The sequence below is a fragment of the Lutjanus erythropterus genome, chromosome 3 (assembly GCF_056507025.1).
Source record: "Lutjanus erythropterus isolate fLutEry1 chromosome 3, fLutEry1.hap2, whole genome shotgun sequence".
Taxonomy (NCBI): domain Eukaryota; kingdom Metazoa; phylum Chordata; class Actinopteri; order Lutjaniformes; family Lutjanidae; genus Lutjanus; species Lutjanus erythropterus.
Genome location: NC_139319.1, coordinates 34,780,946 through 34,805,050, shown reverse-complemented (window position 1 = coordinate 34,805,050; position 24,105 = coordinate 34,780,946). Strand labels below are relative to the sequence as shown.

The 24,105-nt window shown below is 41.5% G+C and overlaps 1 protein-coding gene across 4 annotated transcripts; it reads left to right on the top strand.

The window, feature by feature from the left end:
* The first annotated feature begins 1,010 nt into the window (after positions 1 to 1,010).
* On the top strand, positions 1,011 to 23,331 carry marf1 (meiosis regulator and mRNA stability factor 1). 4 transcript variants are annotated; one of them, XM_084715923.1, is made up of 27 exons: positions 1,011 to 1,140; positions 1,757 to 1,967; positions 3,377 to 4,258; positions 5,259 to 5,421; positions 5,552 to 5,766; positions 6,586 to 6,703; positions 6,792 to 6,964; positions 7,689 to 7,820; positions 8,859 to 9,016; positions 9,408 to 9,569; positions 10,261 to 10,447; positions 10,604 to 10,782; positions 10,912 to 10,992; positions 11,140 to 11,379; positions 11,655 to 11,774; positions 11,875 to 12,053; positions 12,152 to 12,372; positions 12,529 to 12,671; positions 12,836 to 12,969; positions 14,154 to 14,356; positions 14,538 to 14,765; positions 16,526 to 16,765; positions 16,861 to 17,112; positions 17,346 to 17,406; positions 17,621 to 17,725; positions 18,347 to 18,511; positions 20,342 to 23,331. In XM_084715923.1, exons 2-27 carry the CDS (start codon positions 1,812 to 1,814, stop codon positions 20,551 to 20,553), a joined length of 5,109 nt encoding a protein of 1,702 aa, XP_084572049.1. In that variant the 5' UTR covers positions 1,011 to 1,140; positions 1,757 to 1,811; the 3' UTR covers positions 20,554 to 23,331. The 4 variants fall into 4 exon arrangements, with proteins under 4 accessions (XP_084572049.1, XP_084572048.1, XP_084572046.1 ...); XM_084715922.1 differs by having other exon boundaries at positions 7,686 to 7,820; XM_084715920.1 differs by having other exon boundaries at positions 7,290 to 7,820; positions 9,411 to 9,569.
* The last annotated feature ends 774 nt before the right edge of the window (positions 23,332 to 24,105 follow it).

Here is a 24,105-nt window from a genome sequence, read left to right as displayed (position 1 = left end):
ATATCTCTTGTCTAAAGTCTGAAAGGGCCCACCTTGGAGGCTATTAATTGAAGGATAAGAGTGCTTGTATATTTGCTGTTTTTTCTTCTCTCATATTTCAGTTGTATTTGATATTACTGTATGGAACATTTTATTAATCTAAACTATATTTCATCCAGAGGATTTGAGAATGTGGAGTGGAAAGGGTGATTAATTCTGTAAAATTATTTAATATGTTTGTACACATGTTTAAACTGGAGATGTCAGTAAAGAAATTTTATTAAAAACAAACAAACAAACAAACTACTATTATCACTTTTAAGGAATGGCAAATTTTACAGTTCAAAGAAAGGGAAGGTCATTTTTCAATCCCAATAATTTTTTGTGTTCTAATAAAGAAAAGTGATAAGGTACTGCTATTCTTTCTTTCTCTCATGACGTGTTGACTATAATAATATATACTTTTTACATAAAATGTTATTTCAATAAAGTTATTTAACAATAAAATGTTTACCCAAGCAAATCCACAAAATGATAAGAAATAAGAGATGAAATCATCATCATTAATGATGAAATGTACCCCCCAAACTGAAGATTTAAATTCATTGCATCTCTTAAACAAAATATGTTTATAATATTGCACAGGATGACATGGTATGTTGTTGTCAGGAAAAAAGACAGAATCAGATCAATGCGAAACTTGTGGATGTAAGGAAACAGTTGAACATGTTCTGTTTGGACGGAGGAACTTCATCACTGAAAGGAAAAGACTGAAGGACAGTGTGGGTAAAATGGGAAGGGAGTGGAGCATGAAAGGGCTCTTGGAGATAGGGGAGAATTAAGTACAGGTTCAAAGGGCTTCACGTAAGTATTTATATAAAACAGGCTTAATGTCCAGAATATGAGGGTTTTTTGATATTACCTATTCCGATTCAGTAGGTGTCGGCATGCACCTTTAATGTTGGTTTGTAGCCCGCCATTAAAACGAGAGAAGAAAAGAAGCGATCGTTCACTAGCGCCAGATGTGACAATAACATTTTGCGACAGCTATGTGTGCTTTTCGGCAAAAGTGGGTTACAAAAAGGTGCGGGTTTCTAGGGAAACAGTTAGGAGGGAGCAGTCCTTTGAGGAAGATGTGAAAGACGAGACCTTCTCAGACAGGTAGCTAAATAACCAACTGTTTTGGAAATTATCGTCAGTTACAAATAAAATATAGTTTACCGTAAAGACAATGAACGGTCGCGTTTGTGGGAAATAACGTTAGCCTTGTGTCTGTTAAACATGCTAACTAATGGTGCCTCTTGTTAGCTTAGATGCGAGGCTAGCTCCAGGCAGGCAGTTAACGTTAAATTAGCTAAATACATGTAACGCTAGCAGTCTGGCTAGTTAACCAGCTAATTCCGCCACAAATAACGTTTAATACACTCTGAAACAGCATTAGCGTGAGCTAGCTTGTTGCTAACTTACGTCGGTAGTTTTAGTTACATGATTAGCTTTGGGTAAAAACTAACTCTGGTGTTAGTTAGCTTTAGATAAGCAGTTCAAACTTTCCATGCGTGTAAACGGGATGTTCACGGACATTCCCCCTTTGTTTTGCTGTGTTGACTCAATCGCACTTGCACAACCTGTATTTCCATGGATGAGTAAGTCAGGACACACTTAAACAAGGCTTTGATGTCTTATCATGAACTTAAATAACAGTACATACGCATCGGGTCATCGAGAGGAGATGGAAACGCAACTAAGTTAAGTTTTAACTTTCGTTTCTTCTGTATAGGAAAGAATGAGAGAGAAAGGAGACGAAAGTATGGTGAAGGACCTCTCTGGGTTGTATGATGGAAGGACTGGGAAATGAGAGATCCATATGCAGCTCTAGACCCTACCCATGGCTAAATCACCCCAAAACAGAGGCCTCAACCCTGCTATGGAAACTCAAAGACTGCTTCTCCACCAATGAGACAACTCCCTTTCATCACACAGATAAAGAAGTAGGTATTTGTCTGTGTACAGCTCAGGTATCTGTATCTGTGCTCAGTTTCAGAACACAGACAAGTAGAGGAAGTCGAATAAATTTGCATTGTGGCCTGTGGCAGAACTAAATAGAGTGCAGGTATCATTAAGATTATCAAAAGTATCAATACTCAAAATGCTTTTACAATACAATATTAATTAATTATAGTATTCAAACTACTGAAGCTATTAAAAAAGTGATCTAAGCCCTCATTCAAGACCTCAGTCGAGTCTTGATTGTCCTGTCTGAAATTTAGCTTGCAGAAAATCCAGACAGTGCTCAGTGACTTTCTGTAACCGCACTTTGTGCATGCTATTAATTGAAAACAAAAAGACAAAAAAATATCCTGTTTTGTGTGCCTACCACTTTTGTTCCTTTTGCTGTGTATCAGATAACATATCAAGTGTTTTTTATGCTAGTACTGTACTGAAGTTTGGAATTCTGATACTGTGACAACTCTAGGTAGCATATGAAGCTGCAGGTATGATGTCGAAACTCTGATAGTTGTTAACAGCAGCAACATGGGAGGTTTAAAATTTTAAATTCAACTTTTAGGTGCTGGCTGAGATCAAACAGTACCTTTTTGGTTTAGGCACAACTAGCCATGTGAAATATGTTGAATAATACTTGTCAGTACAGTTATTTCCTTCTTTGAGGGATAGTTTGGATTATGTTAAATGAGGTTGTATGAGGTACTTATTGATAGTCGGTGTATTAGCTACATTAGATAGTAGTTGGCACACCCCCAATTGGAAGCAGAGAGGAGTGCCAGCACAGAAGCTAAGCAATCAACTGCTGTGGACAGTTTGTTTGTTCCTGTTGATGTGTGACTGGTGAATCTGAACTAACCTTTTCAAACACCAAAGACATACAACAAAACAAACAAACTAACTGATCAAGCGGTAGAGCAGCTGCTCCCGTGTTCTGCGAGGTAAAACTGATTCTCTTAGGGAGTCTGGTTGAGAGAGTGCGGAAAAGAGAGCAGGAAAAGGCTGTTTGATGGAAAGGGAAAGTGGTGAAGATATTGACACTAAAATAGATGGGGGTTTGTATTTGTTTTTTTTTTTTAAATGGTTACATTGTTTCTTGCTGATGTTGTCCATAGCAGTAAATTGCTTAGCTTTCTATATCTGGCCTCCCACTGCTTCCCCATCTACTGTGTATGATACTCTGACTGACTCTGATTTAACCAGTCATGTGAAATGTGTTTAATACTGGTCAGTACAGTCATCTCAGCGTGCTATAAAAATCATTGCACACCCATTCAAGGTAGATGTGATGTTGTATGACTTTTGCATAAATATTTAGCAATAACCATAATAATAAACAATCAACAGAATATTGTTAGTTAATGGAAAATAATCTGCTGCTCTTTTTATGTTCCAGAATAATTTCATGGACAACAGAACGGCCGTGCTACATTTGAAAGATGTCCCTCCTCCTCCACACCATACTTCCTCCTCCCAGTCATCCCAGCCCTTCTCTCTGGCCCCTCTCCCTTTGCCCCCTCCCTGCTTGCCGCCACCTACGCTTACACAAGACTCCCACCAAAAACAGCCACCACCACCACAGCAGCAACGACAGGGGGCTAGCCCCAAAGTAAGCATTTGCACTCAATGTGACTACTGCAGGACAGATGGCTATGGGTTAGTAGGTGGCGGAGGTGTTGCTGGTAGCAGTAGCAGCATTGCTGGTGTGGTCTCAGTCTATATGGCCCCAAGTTCTCTGGGAGCCCCCATCAGCAGCAGCAGTATTAGCAGGTCTAGCTCTTGTACTGTAGCTTCATCTGTTCACCAGTATAAACATAATGTGAGCTGTGGAAGTGAAATTCTTGATCCTTTGTTCAGTCTTGCTTATAAGCCTCAGCTGCTCTCTTCTGTCGCTACCTCTCAGCCTGTTTCATCACACCCCTACCTCTCCTGCTGCTCAGGGCTTCTGCACAGCTACCCATCTGTCCCTCTTCCATGCAGCCAACCCAGTCTGTTTACCTCCTCAGCACCCTTGGCTTCCTCTCTCCCCTGTGTCTCCTCTGTACCTGCTCCCTTGCACAGCTCTTGCCTGGCTTCTTCTGGCTACTACACCTGTGGTGTGGACTGCTGCCCATCAGCCAGAAGATCCCAGAGAAGCACACTTGGTGATCACCCCACCACCACTACCATCACCACTACAACCACCTCAGCACACTTCTGCTCTAATCCTATGCACCTAAATGTAGAACGCACGGTTTGTGTGAAGGGGGCGCACTACTGCCAGGAATGCCTGCTGAAGGTTGGTATAACCTTTGTCTGTATTTTTGTGCCATGAAGATCCAGGGTTCCTATGCAGTGTAGATGAGTGTCGATTAAAGTATTTGAGAAGTTTCCAGATCTGGATAAGTACTGAAAAAGAAGAGTATGGAAAAATCAAGACTATTGCCCCTATTATGTTGTCAAAAATATAAAATTCACAATTTCCAAAAATTAATTATTCATACAAGCAGAGTGTTTTTCATGTGTTTGGAGCAAGCAGCTAGTACAACCAAAATGGTTACCACTGTGTGAGCGACACAGGCAGAGGTGGATTAAAGTGGTCATGGGCCACTAGGCCCTTTGCGTGAGGCCCCGTTACTCATCATGCTTTACCAGGAAAACGAGTAATTTGGTGCCATGTGTAAAAGTGTGGGAATAATGTTACACAGCCCACACGCTCAGTGTCTACTGGCATACACACTCTCATTGAGACAGCCTTTACATTAGAGAGCAATGGTACAGGAAAAAAGACATTCACAGTGCATCTGCAAGCTTGTAACAGCTTTTAGCTTTCTGTTTGAAAGCTATTGACCCTATATAGCAGACCACATGGTGTGGCCCACATCTTCACATCAGCAACTACAACAACGTTGCCCAAAGTACCTTATAACTATACTGAATCCAGATGTCCACTAACATTATTTTGAAAGAAAATGCAGCAATTGGATATATACATAGCATTACAAATAAGCAAACAGAGAGACTAATGGCGACCACAACATCTATCTATCTGTACTCAGATGTTAAATATGATTTGAAAAATCACATCTGGAAAATTGAGTCTGAAATGCTGAAATTGAAAATGTGTAGGAACCCTGAAGATCACTCTGGGTGACTATTCCATATAGATGCCTGAATAACCTCAGTCACTTAAATGAAGATTTGTTTTTTATTTGTGTTCTTATGGGATGCATTTAGTTTTGCATGCTCTTTTATTTCTGTTTTCCCTGACAAATTTATTGATTTGTACTTATTTGCAGCCTGTGAATGGTCTGCCATCTGAGCCAGACAAGGTGTGGCCCAATGTTCCTGTTCCCCAGACTGCTCCCATCCCTATCCCCATTTGTAATGGCTGTGGCACCTCCTCTGATGGCATGATGCTCATGTCGTCAGCCAACCTTGGCAAGACTGGCCAGAAGTATGGTTAGTAGGCACAGATTCATCTTGACAGTCTTTGGGATTTGAATGTAGTGCATATTAAGTGATCTTTCATGCAAATTAGATTCAACAACAAACAAAAAATATTAATATGAAACTGCTGTGTGTCTGCTAGGTTCTCCTGAGAGTAGTGGTCCTGAAAACATTCCTCCAGTGGGTGTCTTTTGGGACATTGAGAACTGCAGCGTGCCCAGCGGACGATCTGCTGGAGCTGTGGTCCAGCGTATTCGCAGCCGCTTCTTTCAGGGTCACCGCGAGGCGGAATTCATCTGTGTCTGTGATATCAGCAAGGAGAGTAAAGCTGTCATCCAAGAGCTCAACAACTGCCAGGTATTGAAGAGTTATCTACCACTGAGGTACAGTTTTGTGATTAAAAACAGGATTACATTTACCATTAAGTTGGGGCATATTTACCTTGAAGGATAGACATGGCTGACTTGAAACATTCTCATGCATGCATTTTATTTAGTGCCAAGCAGACACTGTATTATAGCCTTAAAATAAAAATACAGTTAAATTGTCTCTTTGATGGTGTCAAAGTTATTTCAGGTAAAGTAATTCCCCACTAAAGAAAGCAAGAGACAATTCAGCAAAATGGGAACAAGTCTAAAGTTACAGATTGGTGACAGATTAAAGGAAACTCAGTCAGCAAAACTCTGAGAACCCAATAAGCTAAAACTAAAACCTACTAGGCAAACCCCAGGAATCTCCAGCATGACCTGTTGAACTTTTTCAACGACTATCAAAACTTTGAAGCTTTGAAGTGACAACTAAAACCCACTCAGTGGCCCTGAGAGTCTCCCAAAAGGAACGGTAGAATCTCCTCAATGACCACAAAAAACTCTTAAAGGACCCCTCAGATCTGCTTTGACCATCAAAACTCCTTAAGTACTACAGAACCTTCCCAATGACCCCTACAACTTCGTAAAAAAATAAGCAATCCCACAAACCTCCTAAAGTACCACTGTACCACCTCAGTTTTAACTTAAACCCCTTAAACATCAAGACCGCTAAGACCTTCTTCACATTGTCAAAATATACTCGTGAGTGAATCAAAAGCGAAACCCAGCACTGTGTTGGTAAACTTTGACCCAGGTTCTTCTTAATCTGTCACCTGTCTGATTTGTATACGCAATTCTTCTTCATCAGGTTACTGTTGCACATATCAACGCCACCGCCAAGAATGCTGCAGATGACAAGCTTCGTCAGAGCCTCCGGCGCTTTGCTGAGACCCACACTGCACCTGCAACTGTCGTACTAGTGTCCTGTGAGTTCAGCCTTGATTCGCTATAAATACAGCCTTGATACCATAGAGGATTTTGTGATAACAAGAGTTATCTTTTCATTGTTAACAGCGGATGTGAACTTCGCAAGTGAGCTGAGCGACCTGCGTCATCGACATGGTTTCCAGGTAATCCTGGTCCATGGCAACCATACGTCTTCAGCCCTGTTGCAGCATGCCCACTGCCACGTGGCTTTTCAGGAGATCACAGCTGATCTGCCACCACGCATGCTTGTCAAAGCACAGGTAGGCCCCATGTTAGAATTTTAAGACTACTTTGATCTACTTTCTATTAAAGAAGGTAAGTAGGTGCAGGCAAAAGTAACCAAGGAGAATTTCATTTTGGTGCGGACTATTAAGATGGCAGTGAGAGGCCACTGGAATGTGAAATCAGTCATTATTTATATAAACAAATTTCTTGAAGGGGTCATTACATTTTTTTCTAATTTATACCACTCTCAGCCATTCTCCAAATTGTTTTTCAACTGAAAGGAAAACTACTGCTTTAATTTTTGTAAGTGTAAATTATACAAACCAGACAGGTTCGCTGTCTCTTCCTCCCCTCCTTCAGCCCAGTTTCAACCTCCTCTATGTGCACAACCTCCCTGTCAACTGTGACAAGAACCTGCGGAATGCTGTGAAGCTCAGGCTCCGCCGCCTGTCAGACAACTGTGGCGGCAAGGTGCTGGGCATGTCCCAGGGCACAGCAGTCCTCCGTTTTGGCAGCCCTGAGGCAGCTTCTCGTGCCCGCAAGAGAATGGAAAATGAGGATGTGTTTGGCCACCGAATCAGCCTCTCCTTCTCCCCGCGGCCCAGAGATGATGCAAGTCCTGAGCCCGAGCCTCAGTCTCGGCTTCATCACTTGCCTCAGCCTCAGCCTCAGTCTCTGCCCCAGACCTATCAAAACCAGGATTCAATGTTTGCCCCTCCCCCATCCATATCCTCCTTCTCTTTTCTGCCCCTGGAGAAGCCCAGGTCACCCAGGAGGCCACGGCGAACAACCCGCCCATGCCACACAGCAGGCCCAGTGCCTGAGAGGCCCTACAGCCCCAGGAGGGGGTGCAGTGGGCCTCCCGGTGGTGCTCCAGCCAAGCCCCATCAGGTCAGCAGACTCATCAGTGCCTGCTTCCCCTTAACCTCCATTGCCCTCTGTCCTTGTCTGGGCTGCTGTGTAAATCAGTAGCTTCTCTCCCCTCCTGAGTGTCCTTCTAATTGCTGCTTTGACTAACAGCTTGTAGCTTGCTCGCTAAGCTTCATTTGTCTGTCTGTGCTAACGTGTAGCATGTGTCAGTTGTGGTTAGTGCTTCATGTAATCCCTATTGTCCTGCATGTTAATTGGTCATTCATAATATTAATGCATGAATTGGCTTTTGTGCGTCTTCTCTGGCTGTGTTTTGTGCAGTATATCAGTGCTGATATATGGTGTCCGTGTTTTGTCCAAAGTCTGTTCCAGTCCCCTTTATTGTGTGGCAGAATTTGGCCCATGCAGTTTTCCACTGTGATAAATCTGACCTGTGGTGGCTGAAATGACTGACTTGGCTTTTGCTTCTTGATTGTAACCAAACAAGTGTGGACTGGAAAAAATACCCATAAATGGATTATCTTTATCTTGACTAAAACTAGGGATGGGCATTTTAAGCTTTCTCTGCAGTTGGACAATAAAGAGAAATTTCAATTTGAAGTTTATTCAATATTAGTCTCAAGTGCAGTACTTGTCAGTTACAGCTGACTGCCACAGTCTCTCAGCTGTAATGTTGTCTCTGTCATGATGGCAGCTCTGATGGCTGTTTCAGCTTGGCCTTCAGCTTCTGAGCTTTTTTTTATATTGTTGCAGCTTACATTGTGTATAATACAGCACATTCAAGTTTAACAAATTCTGTAAGCAATTCACAAAAGTTCACAAATCAATGTCTTCTACAGGACACAAAAAATTTTAATTTTAAGTTGAAGTTGGCTACTGCCCTGTCCTTTGTAGTTTTAAATGCTCATCCCTAGGTTAGATGTCAGTGCATCGTTTTATGCCCGTGCATGACATTTTCCGTTGAACATGACACACACATGTATGCACACAAACGCATCAATGGTATCTATTCAGTCGCCATGTACAGTATTAACATCTGCTGCCCCCTGTCTGATCCAGGAGCTGGGTAGTTTGGAGGGCAAGCCCAGAATGGGCTTCCACCAGCTGGAGAAAGGACGTGCTGCTTCCTCCTCCCCCCAGAGTAATGGTGAGACAGGCTCTGTCCCTGAGCAGCTGTCTAAGCCTGGATTCACAGGAGAATCTCTATACAAGAGGAGGTACTCATGGGGAAAGGGGATATTAGAAGAATGTCATTTGATAACAAGATTAAAACTCTTTTCATAATTGGCTCCACATCCTTTATTTGTCTGTTATTTTTTTAATTTGTGAGATGTGCAAGTGCTATCTGTAACCTAAAATATCTGCCAGTGTGGGGCAGTATATCTCCTGCTGTCTATTATTTTCTAGCCAATCAAAGGCCAACTTATTTTTGTTGGATACAGTTATATCTTTTCCTAAAATAAATCTTTACCAGTAAGAAAATAATCAAGCAGCATGACCATACTGCCCAGCAACAGTGCTGCAAAGGACAAGAAAGCATTAAGCACTGCACGTGAAGGATGTTGCCCTCACACATATGTACCTCTCTTTTTTTATCTTTCCATCTAGAAGAGAGGGCTCCAATCCTCGCAGTGTGACTGAATCCCCTGTTGACCAAGGAGACAGGAGCTCCGGTGAGTTCCAGATTAGCACGCCCTCAGCTTTCAGCAAGTTGAACCTGCACAGGAGCTTCAGTCCCCTTGTCCTGTCCCAGGGCTCCTGGTCATCCAGGTAATTTATTTTGTTTAAATCAATCCTGTTTGACTAAGTTGGCCTCAAGCATGAATTCTTCTGGAGATGGCATACTGCTAATGTTATATAAACATTCTTAAGACCCTATGTTATGTTAGATATGTGAGTTGGATTCTATAACCCAGTTGGAGTTAACTTGATTATGCAAACATGAGTTAATGATTTAAAGTAACTACTTTCTAGCTGGTTGTCTTTCTGTCAATATGGGTGCATTCATTTCATCTGAACAGGTAGGTGTTCATCCTGCTAGGTACTAGGCCTGCCCACTCGTTAGCTGCAGGGTCATCAGCTGGGGACCACCACTCATGGACGTTTCGCCCCTTAGTCCAGAACATCTCCTGGTGGCGGGGCAGTGAACAGGAGGACAGGAGTTGCTCGCTCCCCATGCCTTGTCATGCCTTCTCAGCCTCCTTCAATACCTCCCTGGTTGCTGTGTGTAGTCTGGCATTGGTGGTTCATAAATTCAGTCTAAAATGGTCTTAGGATCATCATTTGTTCATTTCTTTCTCTAAAAAATCATAACAAAGAACCATTAAGAGTACCATTAAAGTACCAGAGCAATAAGCAGTATTGCTAAGAGTAGTAGTACCATTAAACTCTTAATGCTATCCATTCCTAGATCTAGGGTTTGCCATTATTTTAAATTTGTCTTCTCCTTGTTGAACAAAAGGAGTGGGTCCCCCTGCCTCTCCAGCCGGTCCTCGCCTCTCCTGGCTGCCCCTCGTAGTCCATGTCCTGAAGGTCCCCCTGAGCCTTTCTCAGATGGGGCAGAGGTCCAGGTGGCCAATCTGGACTACAGAATGTCCCGCAAAGATCTGCAGCAGACACTTCATAACACCTTCTCCCGATATGGTCGGGTAAGGCCTGCTTCAGTGATGTTATTGTATTCAGTAATGTATAGATCTAATAAGCCTGTATGTGTGGTTTGAAAAAGATTGTTTGCAGAGTTTCTGCTTGAAATGAGAATCGCCCCAATCTCAAAACATCCCCTTGTGGTGTGACTTTTTGTCTAGGTGAAAGTTGTGGAGCTTAGCCCCCACACTGACTATCAGCTTAAGGCCACAGTCCAGATGTTGTTCCTGCAGCAGGCCATAAGTGCTGTCAGCGGCCTGCACCGTTATAAGATTGGAGGCAAGCGCATTCAGGTGTCCCTTATTACCGGTAGCAGCAACAAATCTCTCGCCATGCTCAGGTACAGTCAGGCATTGTTGAGTTGAGTGTTCATGGAACTTTGACATGTGACATGCATATACATGTGTTGTATGTGTCTTCAACTTTGAATAAACTGAAACTTATCATCACAATCCAAACCATTCTACAGCACTGAGATCATCAGCATTCTTCAGGATGCTCCTGCCAGTTGCCTTCCCCTGTTCAAGTTCACTGAAATCTATGAGAAAAAGTAAGTTGCTTTGTCTAAACTCAAGGCTTTAAAACATGAGCAACTTCACTTATAAAATTTATACTTGGATTGTAGGAATTCCAAAAAAGATGCATTTCAGAGTAGTCTGTGCTGCCTTACTATATGCTTTTTTTTCTTCCTCTGCAGATACTCTCGTAAGCTTGTGGTTGGAGATCTGTACAAGCTACCAGAGGTGGTGGCGGTGCGGGAGCAGGGAGGCTCGAGGCTTGTGTGTCTTCTGCCCAGCAGCCTAATCCGTCAGAGTCCACTGGGATCTTCCCAATCCCAGGAAGGCTCCTCCTCTGCTAGTGGCAGCCCCGTGGTGTTTGAGGAGCTGGAGTACCATGAACCTGTTTGCAGACAACACTACACACAGCAGGACTTCAGGTTGTGCAATATGTGTGTGTGTGTGTGTATATGTATATGTGTGTGTGTGTGTGTGTGTGTGTGTAATATTCTGATTACATGTGTTTTTCACAGCCACTTTTGTGGCTCCTCTCGAGCATCCTGACCCATCATGCTTGCTTTCACACCTTCCCTGAAGAACTGAACCATCAGCTTTAATTCTCACAAACACTGTTCTCTGAGCTGTGCATTTTCAGCTGTCTGTAACCTCTGTTTCCATCTCTGATTCTGTGTTTTATGTGTCTCCTTTTTTTTAGTGAGGCTGATTTTGACCCCGACTCCTATAAAATACCTTTTGTTGTGATGTCTCTGAGCACCTTAGCCTCTGAGGTCCACAGTCTGTTGCAGTCACATGAAGGAACTCTGCCATTACTCAGGTGATCACTGGCTCTTTAATTCATGTTTAAACTTTTTAGCAAGCAGGATGTTTTCACACATTCTAATAAAATCAATAATGTTGTAATATTTTCCACTTAGTTTTCCAGACTGCTATGCAGCAAAATTCAGCCCTCTGCAGCTGGGCAATGAGACTCTGGAGGGTGGTGTTCCTCTAGAACACCTCATTACCTGTGTTCCCAGTATCACCATAGTCACAGCTCAGAATGGCTTCAAAGTCATAAAGTGGATCCACAACAAACCACCAGCACCAAACTCTGGTAGGAGCATTTAAAACCTCATAATTTTGTTTGAGATCATTTCCTATCTATTGCCTTTACCTACTGCAGACATTTAAATATTATTATTTTTCATGCAGAGCCGTGGATTCAGCGTTGCAAGAGTCCGGTTGGCAACCCACAGCTCATCCAGTTCAGCCGAGAGATTATTGACCTGTTGAAGAGTCAGCCGTCTTGCATCATGCCCATGAGCAAGTTCATACCCTCCTACCACCATCACTTTGCCAAGCAGTGCCGTGTCTCTGACTATGGCTACTCCAAGCTGCTGGAGCTTCTGGAGGCTGTGCCACATGTACTGCAGGTATTGACATGAATGAGGGTCACACATTTTTGATTGCTCTACCTAATTGTACTTTTGTTTGTTTCTATTCTACCAATGTGTGTGTGTGTGTGTGTGTGTGTGTGTGTGTGTGTGTGTGTGTTTTTGTTTTTTTAACTTTTCTTTCATAATCCATAGATTTTGGGTATGGGTACCAAGCGTTTACTGACCCTGACCCATCGTGCTCAAGTGAAGCGCTTCACCCAAGACCTGCTCAAACTGCTTAAATTTCAAGCCAGCAAACAAGTGGCAATCAAGGACTTCATGCAGGCATACCACTGGTCAGTCAGCATTATTTTTTAGAGATTTTAAAGTTATTCAGATAAATCCTTGTAGTTTGTTTGCCAGCTGTCTGTGAATTAACAGTTGGAGCAAATGGTGTTAAATATAACAATGGATGATACATGTTGTGAAAGTTTTTTTAATCTTGTACTTCATCAATCAGGTGCTTCTCCAGAGACTGGAGGGTAATCGACTATGGCATATGTGACCTGATTGACCTGCTGACTGAGATTCCTGATACCACCATCACTATCACTCAACAGGACACAGACACAGTCATCTCTGTTCCAAAAAGAGGTCAGTTTAAACTAGTTAATAAAAAGATCAAAATAAACTGATTGATTTAAATGTTGTTTGAATGATAGGAATTAGGAGAGGGAGAGGGAGAGGGGAAAAAAAAGATTCTCATAACTAGTATCATGATTCTCTTTTTTAAGAGTACTGAATCTTTTTTTTTTTTATTGCTGAATCAGATTTATAAATAACTTGTGCTTAGTCTGGTAGCTTGATGCTAACAAATAATGGGAACTACCATTAACACTCTGTGGAAATTAGCAACACGCAGCAGTAATATTAACTTAACAAATGGACCCATTTTACTTCACATAAAACAATATTTGTGCTCCTACTTTCAGGCATATCCTCTGCTCTGAGGAAAGAAAATAATGGTCGTCTAGAAGGGAACCCCAGACTTGACAATTTTAATTCAAACCATGATCTTGCTCTAACCCTAACTAAGTGATTCCTGTCCCTGAACCTACCCAGCTTTTTAACCACAGTGTTGTGACCTAATAAAACACCATTAGGTTGTACAAGGTGTACAGTAAATAAACGGCACATAGAAATCTTGCAGGAGTCTCTCTAATCAAGGGTTCCCTTCAAGACATGACCTGAACTAATGGCTGTAATGCTATCTCAGTCTGCTACTCTGGCTTCAACATATCGCACAGAAGAGGTACAGCAACTCAAAGGATCAAAACTCAAACTGAAAATTCTTGATGGGTTTAAAAAAACAGCACATATACGTATTATTTATTATTCATATAATACTATCTTGACCAGCAGGAACGACTAATGTAGAATTTTACTCCAAAAAGTTTTTTTATTTATCACTAATATATGCAGTACAGCAATGATGTTGCTGAAATAAAACTGGGAGAGACACTCTTGAAGTGTATGATTTTAACTTTTTCAGATGGTCTAGTGTTCAAAAAGCAAACAAATCCCAAAATAGTGTAATATTGAACTGCAGTACTTGAGAAGCAGTATTGTGATGGTATCAGATTAGGAGATAAGTGTATCATCTCAGCCCCAATAGGAACGGTATTTACTTTGTCAAACACTCTTGATACAACCTTGTTAAATATAAGCTAATTGAAGCTGAAAACCACCACAGTGTGAGCAAGTGGAAAAAGATCATTTCAGCTTCTGTTTTTCACTTGAGACTAGATTTCAGTGTATTCACTCTTATTTGCCTACAGAGCGTACAATGGAGGAAATGGAGCGCACTAAGCAGTTTGGGAAGGAGGTGGTGGACCTTCTCCGTCACCAGCCTCACTGCCGAATGCCCTTCAGTAAATTCATCCCCACCTACCACCATCACTTTGGTCGTCAGTGCAAGCTCAGCTACTATGGCTTCACCAAGCTCATGGAGCTCTTCGAGGCGATCCCCAACATACTGACGGTGAGTTTCAAAGTCAGTGTGTTTGTACAGTATAATTAATTCTTTTTGGTACTCGGTGCTCAACACTTAACAGTGAAGAGTTGCTGTTCATGAAAGAATATTTACTAACCCTAAGACAAAAGGGAAGTAAGATTAAAATAAAATGATATTAAATTTAAAAGTGGTCCCTTAACTCGGGCAGGTACTGGAGTGTGGTGAGGAAAAAGTGCTGACTCTGACAGAAGTGGAGCGTATCAAGGCTCTGGCGGCTCAGCTGGTCAAGCTGCTTCGGGCTCAGAAAAACTCCAGCCTTCCTGTCAGCCAGCTGCTCACAGAGTACAGCAAGACCTTTGGTTATGGTCTGCGCCTGCAGGACTATGACGCCAGCTCCCTGCCGGCTCTGCTGACCAAACTCTGCCATGTTGTCAAGGTAAAGAACACCTCCTAGGTTTAGTTTGGGTTTTTTGTGCGTGTCTGTGTGTGTGTGTTTTGGTTGTTTTGTGTTATTCTGTTTCTGTTTGGTTCCAGTTTCAGAAAACTTGAATAAAAGTATAATGTAGTATTTTGCAAATACTTTTCCACCTGTGTTTGATTGAATACATTGCAAGGACAAGATATTTAATGTTCAAACTGATTAACTTTATTGTTTTTGTAAATGTACTCTGTGAAAAGTTGGGTCCAGACAGGAGCATATTTACCACTGATACATCACCTTCTCTTCTGTAACAACACTTGGTAAACAGTCCAGGGTCTTTGTCATATTTTGCACTTCATAATATGCCACAGGGAGAGACAGGTCTGCACTGCAGGCAGGTCAGTCTACCTGAACTCTTTTACTACGGAGCCACGCTGTTGTAACACACGTAGAATGTGTCTTGGCATTGTCTTGCTGAAATAAGCAGGGATGTGTCTAGATGTCCTCTAGATGGCAGCCTATTTTGCTTCAAAAGCTGTACTATGTACCGTTTAGTATTAGTGGAGCCTTCACAGATGTGGCAGTTATCCATGATGCTATTGGCACGAACATACCTGCATAACAAAGATTCAGTTGCACATCATTTCATTTTTGTTTTGCACAGTGGCTCAACTTTTTTGGAATTACGGTTTGTAAATAGTATTTGTAGATCTTAAAACTGCAGGAAGTGACTACAGATAAATCTTGATTTCCCCCCAGAGAGAGGGAGACTCCAAGGTCTTATGAACATACAAATCCTAGTTATTCACTGAAAGTCAGCTCTATTAGCTCAAGTTAATTTAAAAGTTAAAACAGTAGAATTTCTGCCGTTTTTAAAATTCACTCAGTAAGACAGTAATTGTTGCTTAATTTTCATGAAATGCCAAAAATAGAACTCTGTCAATTTATATAACACTTTGGTAATGCATGCGTGCTTTTTGTTGTCACAAGAGTCTTTGTTTCTTTATAAATTACATTTTCTGCTTTTGGATACAACTTATGTGGCATCCAGTGAAGCTAAATATTGTAGTTGTTGCACTGCTCAACACTACAGCTCGTCTGGCAAGTCTAACTTGCTCATCACTGAGCCTGCATTAGAGACGATATCCACTGAGGAAACTTTCCCACAATTTGATACAGAATTGCAACACTAAATGGTTTCACAGAAATAAAACACAAAAACAGTGAGGTAAAGAAAAGTCCTTTAGAACGGATGACATGACTGAGCTGATGGGAACACACCCCAACACAACAACCAACTAAATCCTAAAGTTAAAGTATGATTATGATTTTGCTGTAAATGTCCACAATGACTTTTTTAAGTATGCCACAGTAGATGATTGCTGTTAAATTAAGGTGAAGCTCATGTATGTAAGTGTGAGATTAACTGGAACAAACTTTTTTCTTCTCAAAAACCTTTTCCTTGGCAAGAAAGAAAAGCATACTGAGGGTGTTGCACTAGTAATACAGAGGGAGGTCTGGTGATTGAAACTCCTCAGAAGTCCTTGGAACTTTTTTCAGTTTGACTCCACAGTAACGCCTCAATTTTATATCTTCACTGTTTTAAATCATTTTGTTTTAAATCATTAAAAAAAATGACATCCTGGAAAAAGTTTTCTTCTGAGTGATGTAAAACCACTTCCAGACATTTTAACCACACTGTCGATGGCCAGTTGGTGAGACCAGTGTTTACCTGTGCACCAATAAACAAGCAGCCACTTTGTTTCCTTTTCAAGGTGGTGGATGGCTCTGAGGGTCGGGAGGTGCAGCTGATCAACAGGAAGTCTTTGCGCTCACTGACCTCCCAGCTGCTGAGTCTGCTCATGTCCCAAGAGGACGAGCAACTCACCAATGGTCTCAAAGTGGAGGTGCTGAGCGAGCAATACCTGATGGTCCACGGAGCCCCACTTAACCCGTGTGAATATGGGTTCCTCTCCCTTAGCGAGTTACTCAAGAGCCTGCCCTACCTCGTGGAGGTGAGTGGATCTTTGAATTTGATCTCAAGTCTCCTTTAAGCTCTAGTTGATCTGTATTCGCACGCAGGCAGAGCTGACCGTTTCCTCTTTTACAGTTGTACCATGAAGAAAGCGATGACAACAACAACGCTGGCAACGCCACTAGTGGTCGTGGGGAGGAGTGGGTGAGGCTGACCAAGCTTTATCAGTTCGCCCGTAACGTGCGCGGCATGCTCCACACCTACCATTACAACCAGATCTTCCTGACGGAGTTCCAGGGGGCTTACAACAAATTCACAGGCTGCACCCTTGAACCACGTTCCTACGGATACGTCAGCACTGATGAGCTCCTCAGCGCCATTCCACAGGTGGGAATGAATTTCATTTGATACTCTTAATACAATATGTGTAGAACTTGCGATCTAATAGTGGTGCTTAAAGCTCATACTTTTATTTTTAGATCTTGTCATTTTTTGTCATTATTGAGGTGCTGGACAACCCACAGTTTTAACATAATACTGTATTGTGAAATCTTAAACGGTTCTTATAGTTTATTGTTCTTGTCTCTGCATGTTTTCTTTTTGTGATGTGTCGTCATCAGGTGGTCTGGATCAAAGGGCACGGTCGCAAGAGAATTATCGTTTTGAAGAACGATATGAAAGGTAAAGATGATGTTTCGTTTATTAAAGTCAAGCTTATCATAATTTGTAATTTTTTGTAAATGATGACCAAATGATCATATGACAGTTTGTCTATTTGCCAGAGGTCTAAATTGTGGGTGCTCACTGGGAATACTTTGGAAGTGATTTCAAGAGAAGGCATCTCACTGTATAGAAGCTTTATAATGTGGATCTGTCTGTGTGTGTTTTTGTTTAGCAAGGGCAAGCTCTTCAGCCCCCAGCAGCCCCCAGCCTGGAGAGATCATGGAGAGCCCAAGAGACAGCCCAGTTAGCAACGCAACTTCTGGAACCCAGAGTCCAGGTGAGAAAAGTCACACAAGTATTTATATAGACCACTTAAGATTTTTTTACTGCTTCATGATTAAAACATTTTCTGAAGTAGGATTGGGCGATATGTGAACTGGTGATTGCTCCCATCCTCCTGTGTCTGTGTGCTTCCCTCCCGTCCCTGTTTCAGTGGGAAGATGTATATTCTTGCTCATTTTCCTTATTAACCTGAAAAATACAACTGTACACACTCTTCCTGAACTAAGATGACCTTTATTTGACTTGTTAATTCATTGTAAAACACACCTCCTTCAGACTCGACAGACAGAAACAAAATTAAAGTCATCAAAACTGTCTTTCCACTGTTCCAACTGTCACCACCTCTGGTTTGGTCGAATTAAATCCATAATTCGCCAAGTTGGATGTGAAAATATTCTGGCTCCATGTTGCTTTTCTCTCACTGTCCCATGGCTCAGTGAGTGTGTACTTGTGCTGCTGAATGAGAGTGTGTTGCTGAACAGTGGCTTTCAGTAGTTCAGAGCATTAAAATAGCAAAAAAAAGGAATAAAAAACTTTTTACCAAAGAAAAAGTAGATGAAAATAAGTAAAATGTACATTAAGAAAAATCGTGTTTGTCTTTTTTGTCACCTGCCAGGTGGCGACGCAGCAGCAGACTCAGAGCTGCTGTGTCTGACATCACCAGTAGACCTGCTCTGTGGTCCAGTACCTTCCTGCCTGCCATCACCTCAGCTCCACCCTGACCCCGTTCTCCTCCAAGAGGCAGACCTGATTCACTTTGAGGAGAAAACTCCACCAATAGGTCAGTTATAACATATAAAGCTTCATGTATTTGAACTGCATTTTAAACCAATATTGGTTAATAATAAAGTTGCTCTGGTAGTACTGCAATTGGAACAAAGCATATTGTTTACAAGAATTTGTTCCCCTGATAAAGGGATAGTTTGATTTTTTCGAAGTGGGGTTCAATGACACACCCCCAGCTTGGAGAAGCAGCTCGAGTACTGGTTTAAGAAGATGAGTAATGAATTTCCATGGACAGGGTCAACAGCAAAACATATTTCAGCCACCAGAATAAATCTGTTTCAGTTTAAGTGTATGGTATATGTAGAGACTTTTCACAACTTTACTTTGTTGTTGACAGGCTTTTCTGTCAAGAAAACAACATTTATAATCCAAACATTGCTCTCTTCAAAGCACCCAGGCTCCTTTGGCAAAAACACTAATTTTAACTCACAGAACATGGGAGTTGCTGCTCTACTGCTGCCTTGACTTCCTGTTATGCGACATCTCTGAATATGAATTAACCCTTTAAAACACTAAAATCACACAGTAAAACAAACTAACAGATCAAAATCCATTTCTCTACATGTTGAAGGTGTGCAGGAACCTCAGAGAAGAACAATACTCTGCGTTTCATGACTCTGAGCAGTGATGTCTTTTCTGTAGTCTCTCAAACACAAGAGCACTCGTGGTGAATGGATTAAACGTCTTCATCTGCTCTAACATAAGATGTAAACATGAGCATGTCCAGCAAACTAACACTAGCTTACCAGCTGCCGTAACTTTACCTTTAGCCAAACTTATTGGGGGCTTTGAGGAGGAGGATGTGGGCTGATGCAGAATCAAAGTGGGTCAATGACGATGCATTTCACTTTGGCTCACTGTCTCAGGTCTAAGCTGGGTTAGTTTAACCAGCCAGACCAGTCGGACCACAATCGTGGAAGACGGATGGGATAAGAGCTAATCTGTCTCAAGGTCCACTGCACTAACCTAGTCCCTACGCTTTCTTTTTCCGACATTAATGAGTGTATTTCTGTCATCTATCATGTAGATATACCTGCCGAATTTCACCATCCGACCAATGTATGCTGAGACGTAAGCTAGTTTTATCCTCAGTCTTTTAGCATTATCGTTCACACGTACAGTCATCATGCATGCAGCTGTCAGGTGACTTTACACTTCCACAGTGATCTTGTTTTTAAACATGTCACTTGGAGACAGACTTCTCGGCTGACTCAAGGAGTTAGCAGTAGCTTACATCAGCCAGCTACACTTATGACATCAGCTTGTGAGTCATTATTTTAGCCGACAAAATCCACTGTCATCAGCTAGAAATGAGAAGCTGCTTTTGTTTACGTCTCTAAAGATTCAAAGACCTTGTTTTTCAACAGTTACTCCAATTTCTATGTTAATCTGCTACCATTATCACTGTGAACTGCATAAATGCACTGTGAGAATGGAAAGTTTGGCAGGTGCAGCAACAGTAACTAAGGAGGGTGGTGCCTAGTGAAGGGTCAGTTACACTCACTGTGGATAAATACCTCTGACAACCCCACTTCAGATAATCTGAGTTATTTAAGTTTTTTTCTTGGCCCAATCTCTTTCTTGGCTCAATTATAATGCAATGCTGATCCAGATGCTTTTCTTAAAAAAAGTTTCACCTTTGCAAAATACATTTTAGGGTTATATCTTTTTGTTGCTTTCTAGGTTTCAAAATACATGTCAGGTAAAGAGCAAAAACTTGAACTCTTGTAGGAAAAGCAAAGAAGAACAAAAATACATTTTGAGAACATCAAGCCTTTATTTGCACCTTTGGGTGTGAGCTCAGTCTGTACTTGTGTGATTTCAGTGAGCGATGAACCCGAGGTGGCAGCTGCAGCTGTTGCTGACGGCACATCTGATCCACCTGAGCGGCCCGGCAGCACAGAAGACTCCGCAGCCACCAAACCTCCACCACCCCCCAACACAAAGACCCCCCTGTCCATGGACAGTCCCAGCAGGAGAGCCATGCGCAGTCGAATTAAGCTCGCTGCCAACTTCTCATTCACAGCAGGCCTCTGATCCTTTTCACATACACATAACAATACTAGTTCACACATAGTGTAACTCTAAAATTCAAGAGTTGACCGGCTACACTGAACACGCAGACGTGACCCCAGAAAAGAATTGGTATTGTCCCCTCTACATCCTAACAGGCTGTTGCATTCTTCTGCTTTCTTCCTAATCACTCGTCGCCCAATTTTGTTCTCTTTGTTTGCATGTTTCAGTCGACATGTTCTTCTGATGATGTTCACCAAGCTGTGATTTTCTTCTTGCAGATTTTCTGCAATTCTTTATTTATTCGCCAAATTCATCTACTGTAATCTGTGTTTGATTTCATCTGGAGGGAAGTTAAATTATATTTCCATGAATGTGCATCTTCACTTTTGAGCCACTTTATATCAAAGAACACTTGCGAGCTTAAAATGAAGTCTAAAAATGAGTTAGTTGTCACTGCATAAAGAGTCTTAGGTCATAATGGGTAGAAAAACTGGGGATGAAGTTTTTCAGTGTAAAAACCAAGAAATGTAGTTGCCCACATTCTCAGTTTAAATAACCGAAGGTTTAAATAGATGTTTTGTTAATGTACCATATTGAGAAACCTTCATGTAGACTTCCTTGCCATATCCCCAAAGACAGAGCATTTAATTTAAGACATTCATTCCTTCATTCATTTTTGAACTCTTTTAAAATTTTTGCTTTGTAGGTAACTGTCGACATGATAACTGAACTGACCGATAAACACCTGCCCGTTTCATTCCTTCAGTCTTCTCTTGGGTAATAATTTCTGAGGAGGCAGCTTCTCTTTCTTTACTTTTGTCTCCATTGTAAAGAAGTAAGGACAGTATTTTCAGTTGCCTTTATATTATGCAGAGTATTCAGTAGTCTGTGAAAGAGTTTGGCTGAATGTGTGGCGTATTTGGTGGCATTTAAATGATGAATGACTGAAGAGAAATGTTCTATCTGTTCTGATGGTGGCTTTTTTAAAAAAAAAAAAAAGAAGAGTCCTTGAACAGTTCAAACATAGGTGGTAAGGTTTTGATTGATAGGAACAAGCACTCTCAGGATTTTTTTTATTCGTGTAGGACATTGACTTAATTTATAGCAAAAGGATTTTGGCTTGTCTCTCCAGGGGCCACTAATGAAGGCCTGAAAGGAAAAAGCAGGCTCTTTAAAACTCTGGCCAGGTGTGTGCTTGGACAGCAGGAACTGAGTTAAAGTTTGATGGTTCGGCTTCAGCCAGCAGCCAGTGTGTTCGCGTTCTTTTAGATGTATTTTGTCTGTCTGTATGTGTGCGTGGTTTACACTGGAGTAGGTGGTGTGAAATATACATGGTGTGCATAAATGAGTTTATGCATGGTGTAAGCCCAGGAGGAGCAGACAGGAACAGATGATGGTAAGACATTCTTTAAGGTCTTTTATTTCCACCACGTTGTAGGGATCTTAAGAGTTGGCAGTCACCCTTTGCAGTTGCCAGAGCTCAAGGTTTTTTGAAGTTAACCTTGTTGCTGCTAGTCGCTGTATCTGTGGTGATGTCCACACTTGCCTGAGTTGAAGTGGTCGAGGGGGAGCAGTGAGCACTCCTGAGTTTTTGGTTTTTAATGACGAGGTGAATGGTTGTAGGTTTTTAGGGATAAGAGATGGGACGGGAGGTGGTAGGCTGTTTTTGGAGCACCCTGGGGGGCTCCAGGAAGCCTCCTGAACAGACTGTGACGTACACACACAGAGGGACCCTCTGCGGCTCTCTGGAATCTGCCGGGCTTTTACAATGGCTTGTATTTGCCACGGTGCCAAAGGAATTGCCATCGTACCTCCCCATCCCTCGCATCTCACGAACTGTAGAGGAGTTTTTACTTACTGATGTGTGTTGGTTTCTGTTTTCCTCTGTCTCGATGTTTACAAGACCGCCGGCTGCTGCTGAAAAGCCACCAGACAATGTGAAGTTTAGCACAATCCAGGTGCCACTGAAGTCAAAGGATTGTTGTTTGTGTTTAGAAAACAGGTTCAAGAATGGGTAAGAGCCCATTTTATCAGTTTCAGTCCAGTTTACCTCTTTAGGCAGTGTTATTACATGAGTTTTCTTTGTCAGACGATGGCGTGAAGAGCCTTTAAAAGCTGAGATTCCACCTGCCACCTCAACAAAATGTCTGAAATGCCAATCAAAATGTTTTTAAGAAGGGCTGTTAGGTCTCATCTGCAGTGTTCGACTGTCTGGAAACCTCTTAAATTAAGGAATGAGCAGCTCACAGGAGTTAAGGATTTAGAATTGATGATGCTAAAAAGGGGATTTAAGTGCTCACAAGAAATGTCTAGATTTAACCTTTACAGTAAGAATATATTACTTTTTGTGATTTTGATCAAACCTCAGTTCTCCCTCTAGAGTACTGCAGTGGCAACTAACTCAGGTGAATACATTTAACTTCCCTGTTAGCTTTTTCTCTGTTGGTTACATCGGTGATAAGCTACTGTACCTGTCAAAATATGCACTTCTGCATAGTTTTGGTTCATGAAATTCATAATGTGAAATTAGTTAGACATGTTTTTGTGTCTTTACTGCTGTTAACTGTATTCAATTTTCATATTGTGCGGCAGTTTTTCCTTTATTCAGCAGTGTCCTTAAAGTTCCTGCCTTGTGACTATTTTTTGTTTACCCGGTCAACTTTTGTCTCGCCGACTTGTTCTCTCTGCACCTCCCCTCCTCCCTCTGTCACACTGCTTTACTGCCAGAAGTCGTTGTAACAGTCTAACGTTGTTGAAGGGACCAAAAAAAGATTTCCTTAAAATAAATTTCACAAGCATTATTTTCTGCTTTGTCTCAGTGTTTTTCATGATTGTTTAAAAGAATTTGATCACACAATGAAATCCTGAAAGATGCTCTTTATTTAAACATATATGTACAGGTAGTTTCAGCTTATTTTCCTGCATATTTGTTCGATATTCAACATTAGGACCTTCATAAATTCACTACTACTACAGAACGCTAAGTTATCAGAAGGAAGGTAAAGTGACAAAGGGGAACACTTTGCTTGACATGAGTCACTAAAGTCTCCTAAATACACTCAAACATACACTGTCTATTGTAGGCATTTACAAGAGAGAATTGCATTCATTTCCTGGTGTTTATCATAAAAACGCAAGACTAAATTCAGAGGATGCAAGTTGTTTGTCAGCAATATCCATAATATCTATGAATGATGTCATACTACCACAGTCAGTAATTCCCAGTAGCCGTTGGTTGAGATGATGTCAGTAATTGCCAGTGATGAGTGCAGTGGACCATTTAAAAAAAAAAAAAAAAACAAAAAAACAAAAAACACCCCACTGTGTGAGTAAAATTATTTGTACTGTAAGTGTTGGCATATACAGGAGTTAACCAAGATAATGAAAGATCCCTAAACCACCAGCGGAGACGTTGCTACAAAAGTGAGTCATAAGAGGTTGCATGCCAGCTGGCATTGGTCTCAGTAGAGTGAGTACAAAGGTTTAGACAAACATTTCACTGTTCTTAAATGATTAAGTTATAATTTTGTGTAGTTCTGTATCCAAACATATTTTTCATAGAACACTTAATTC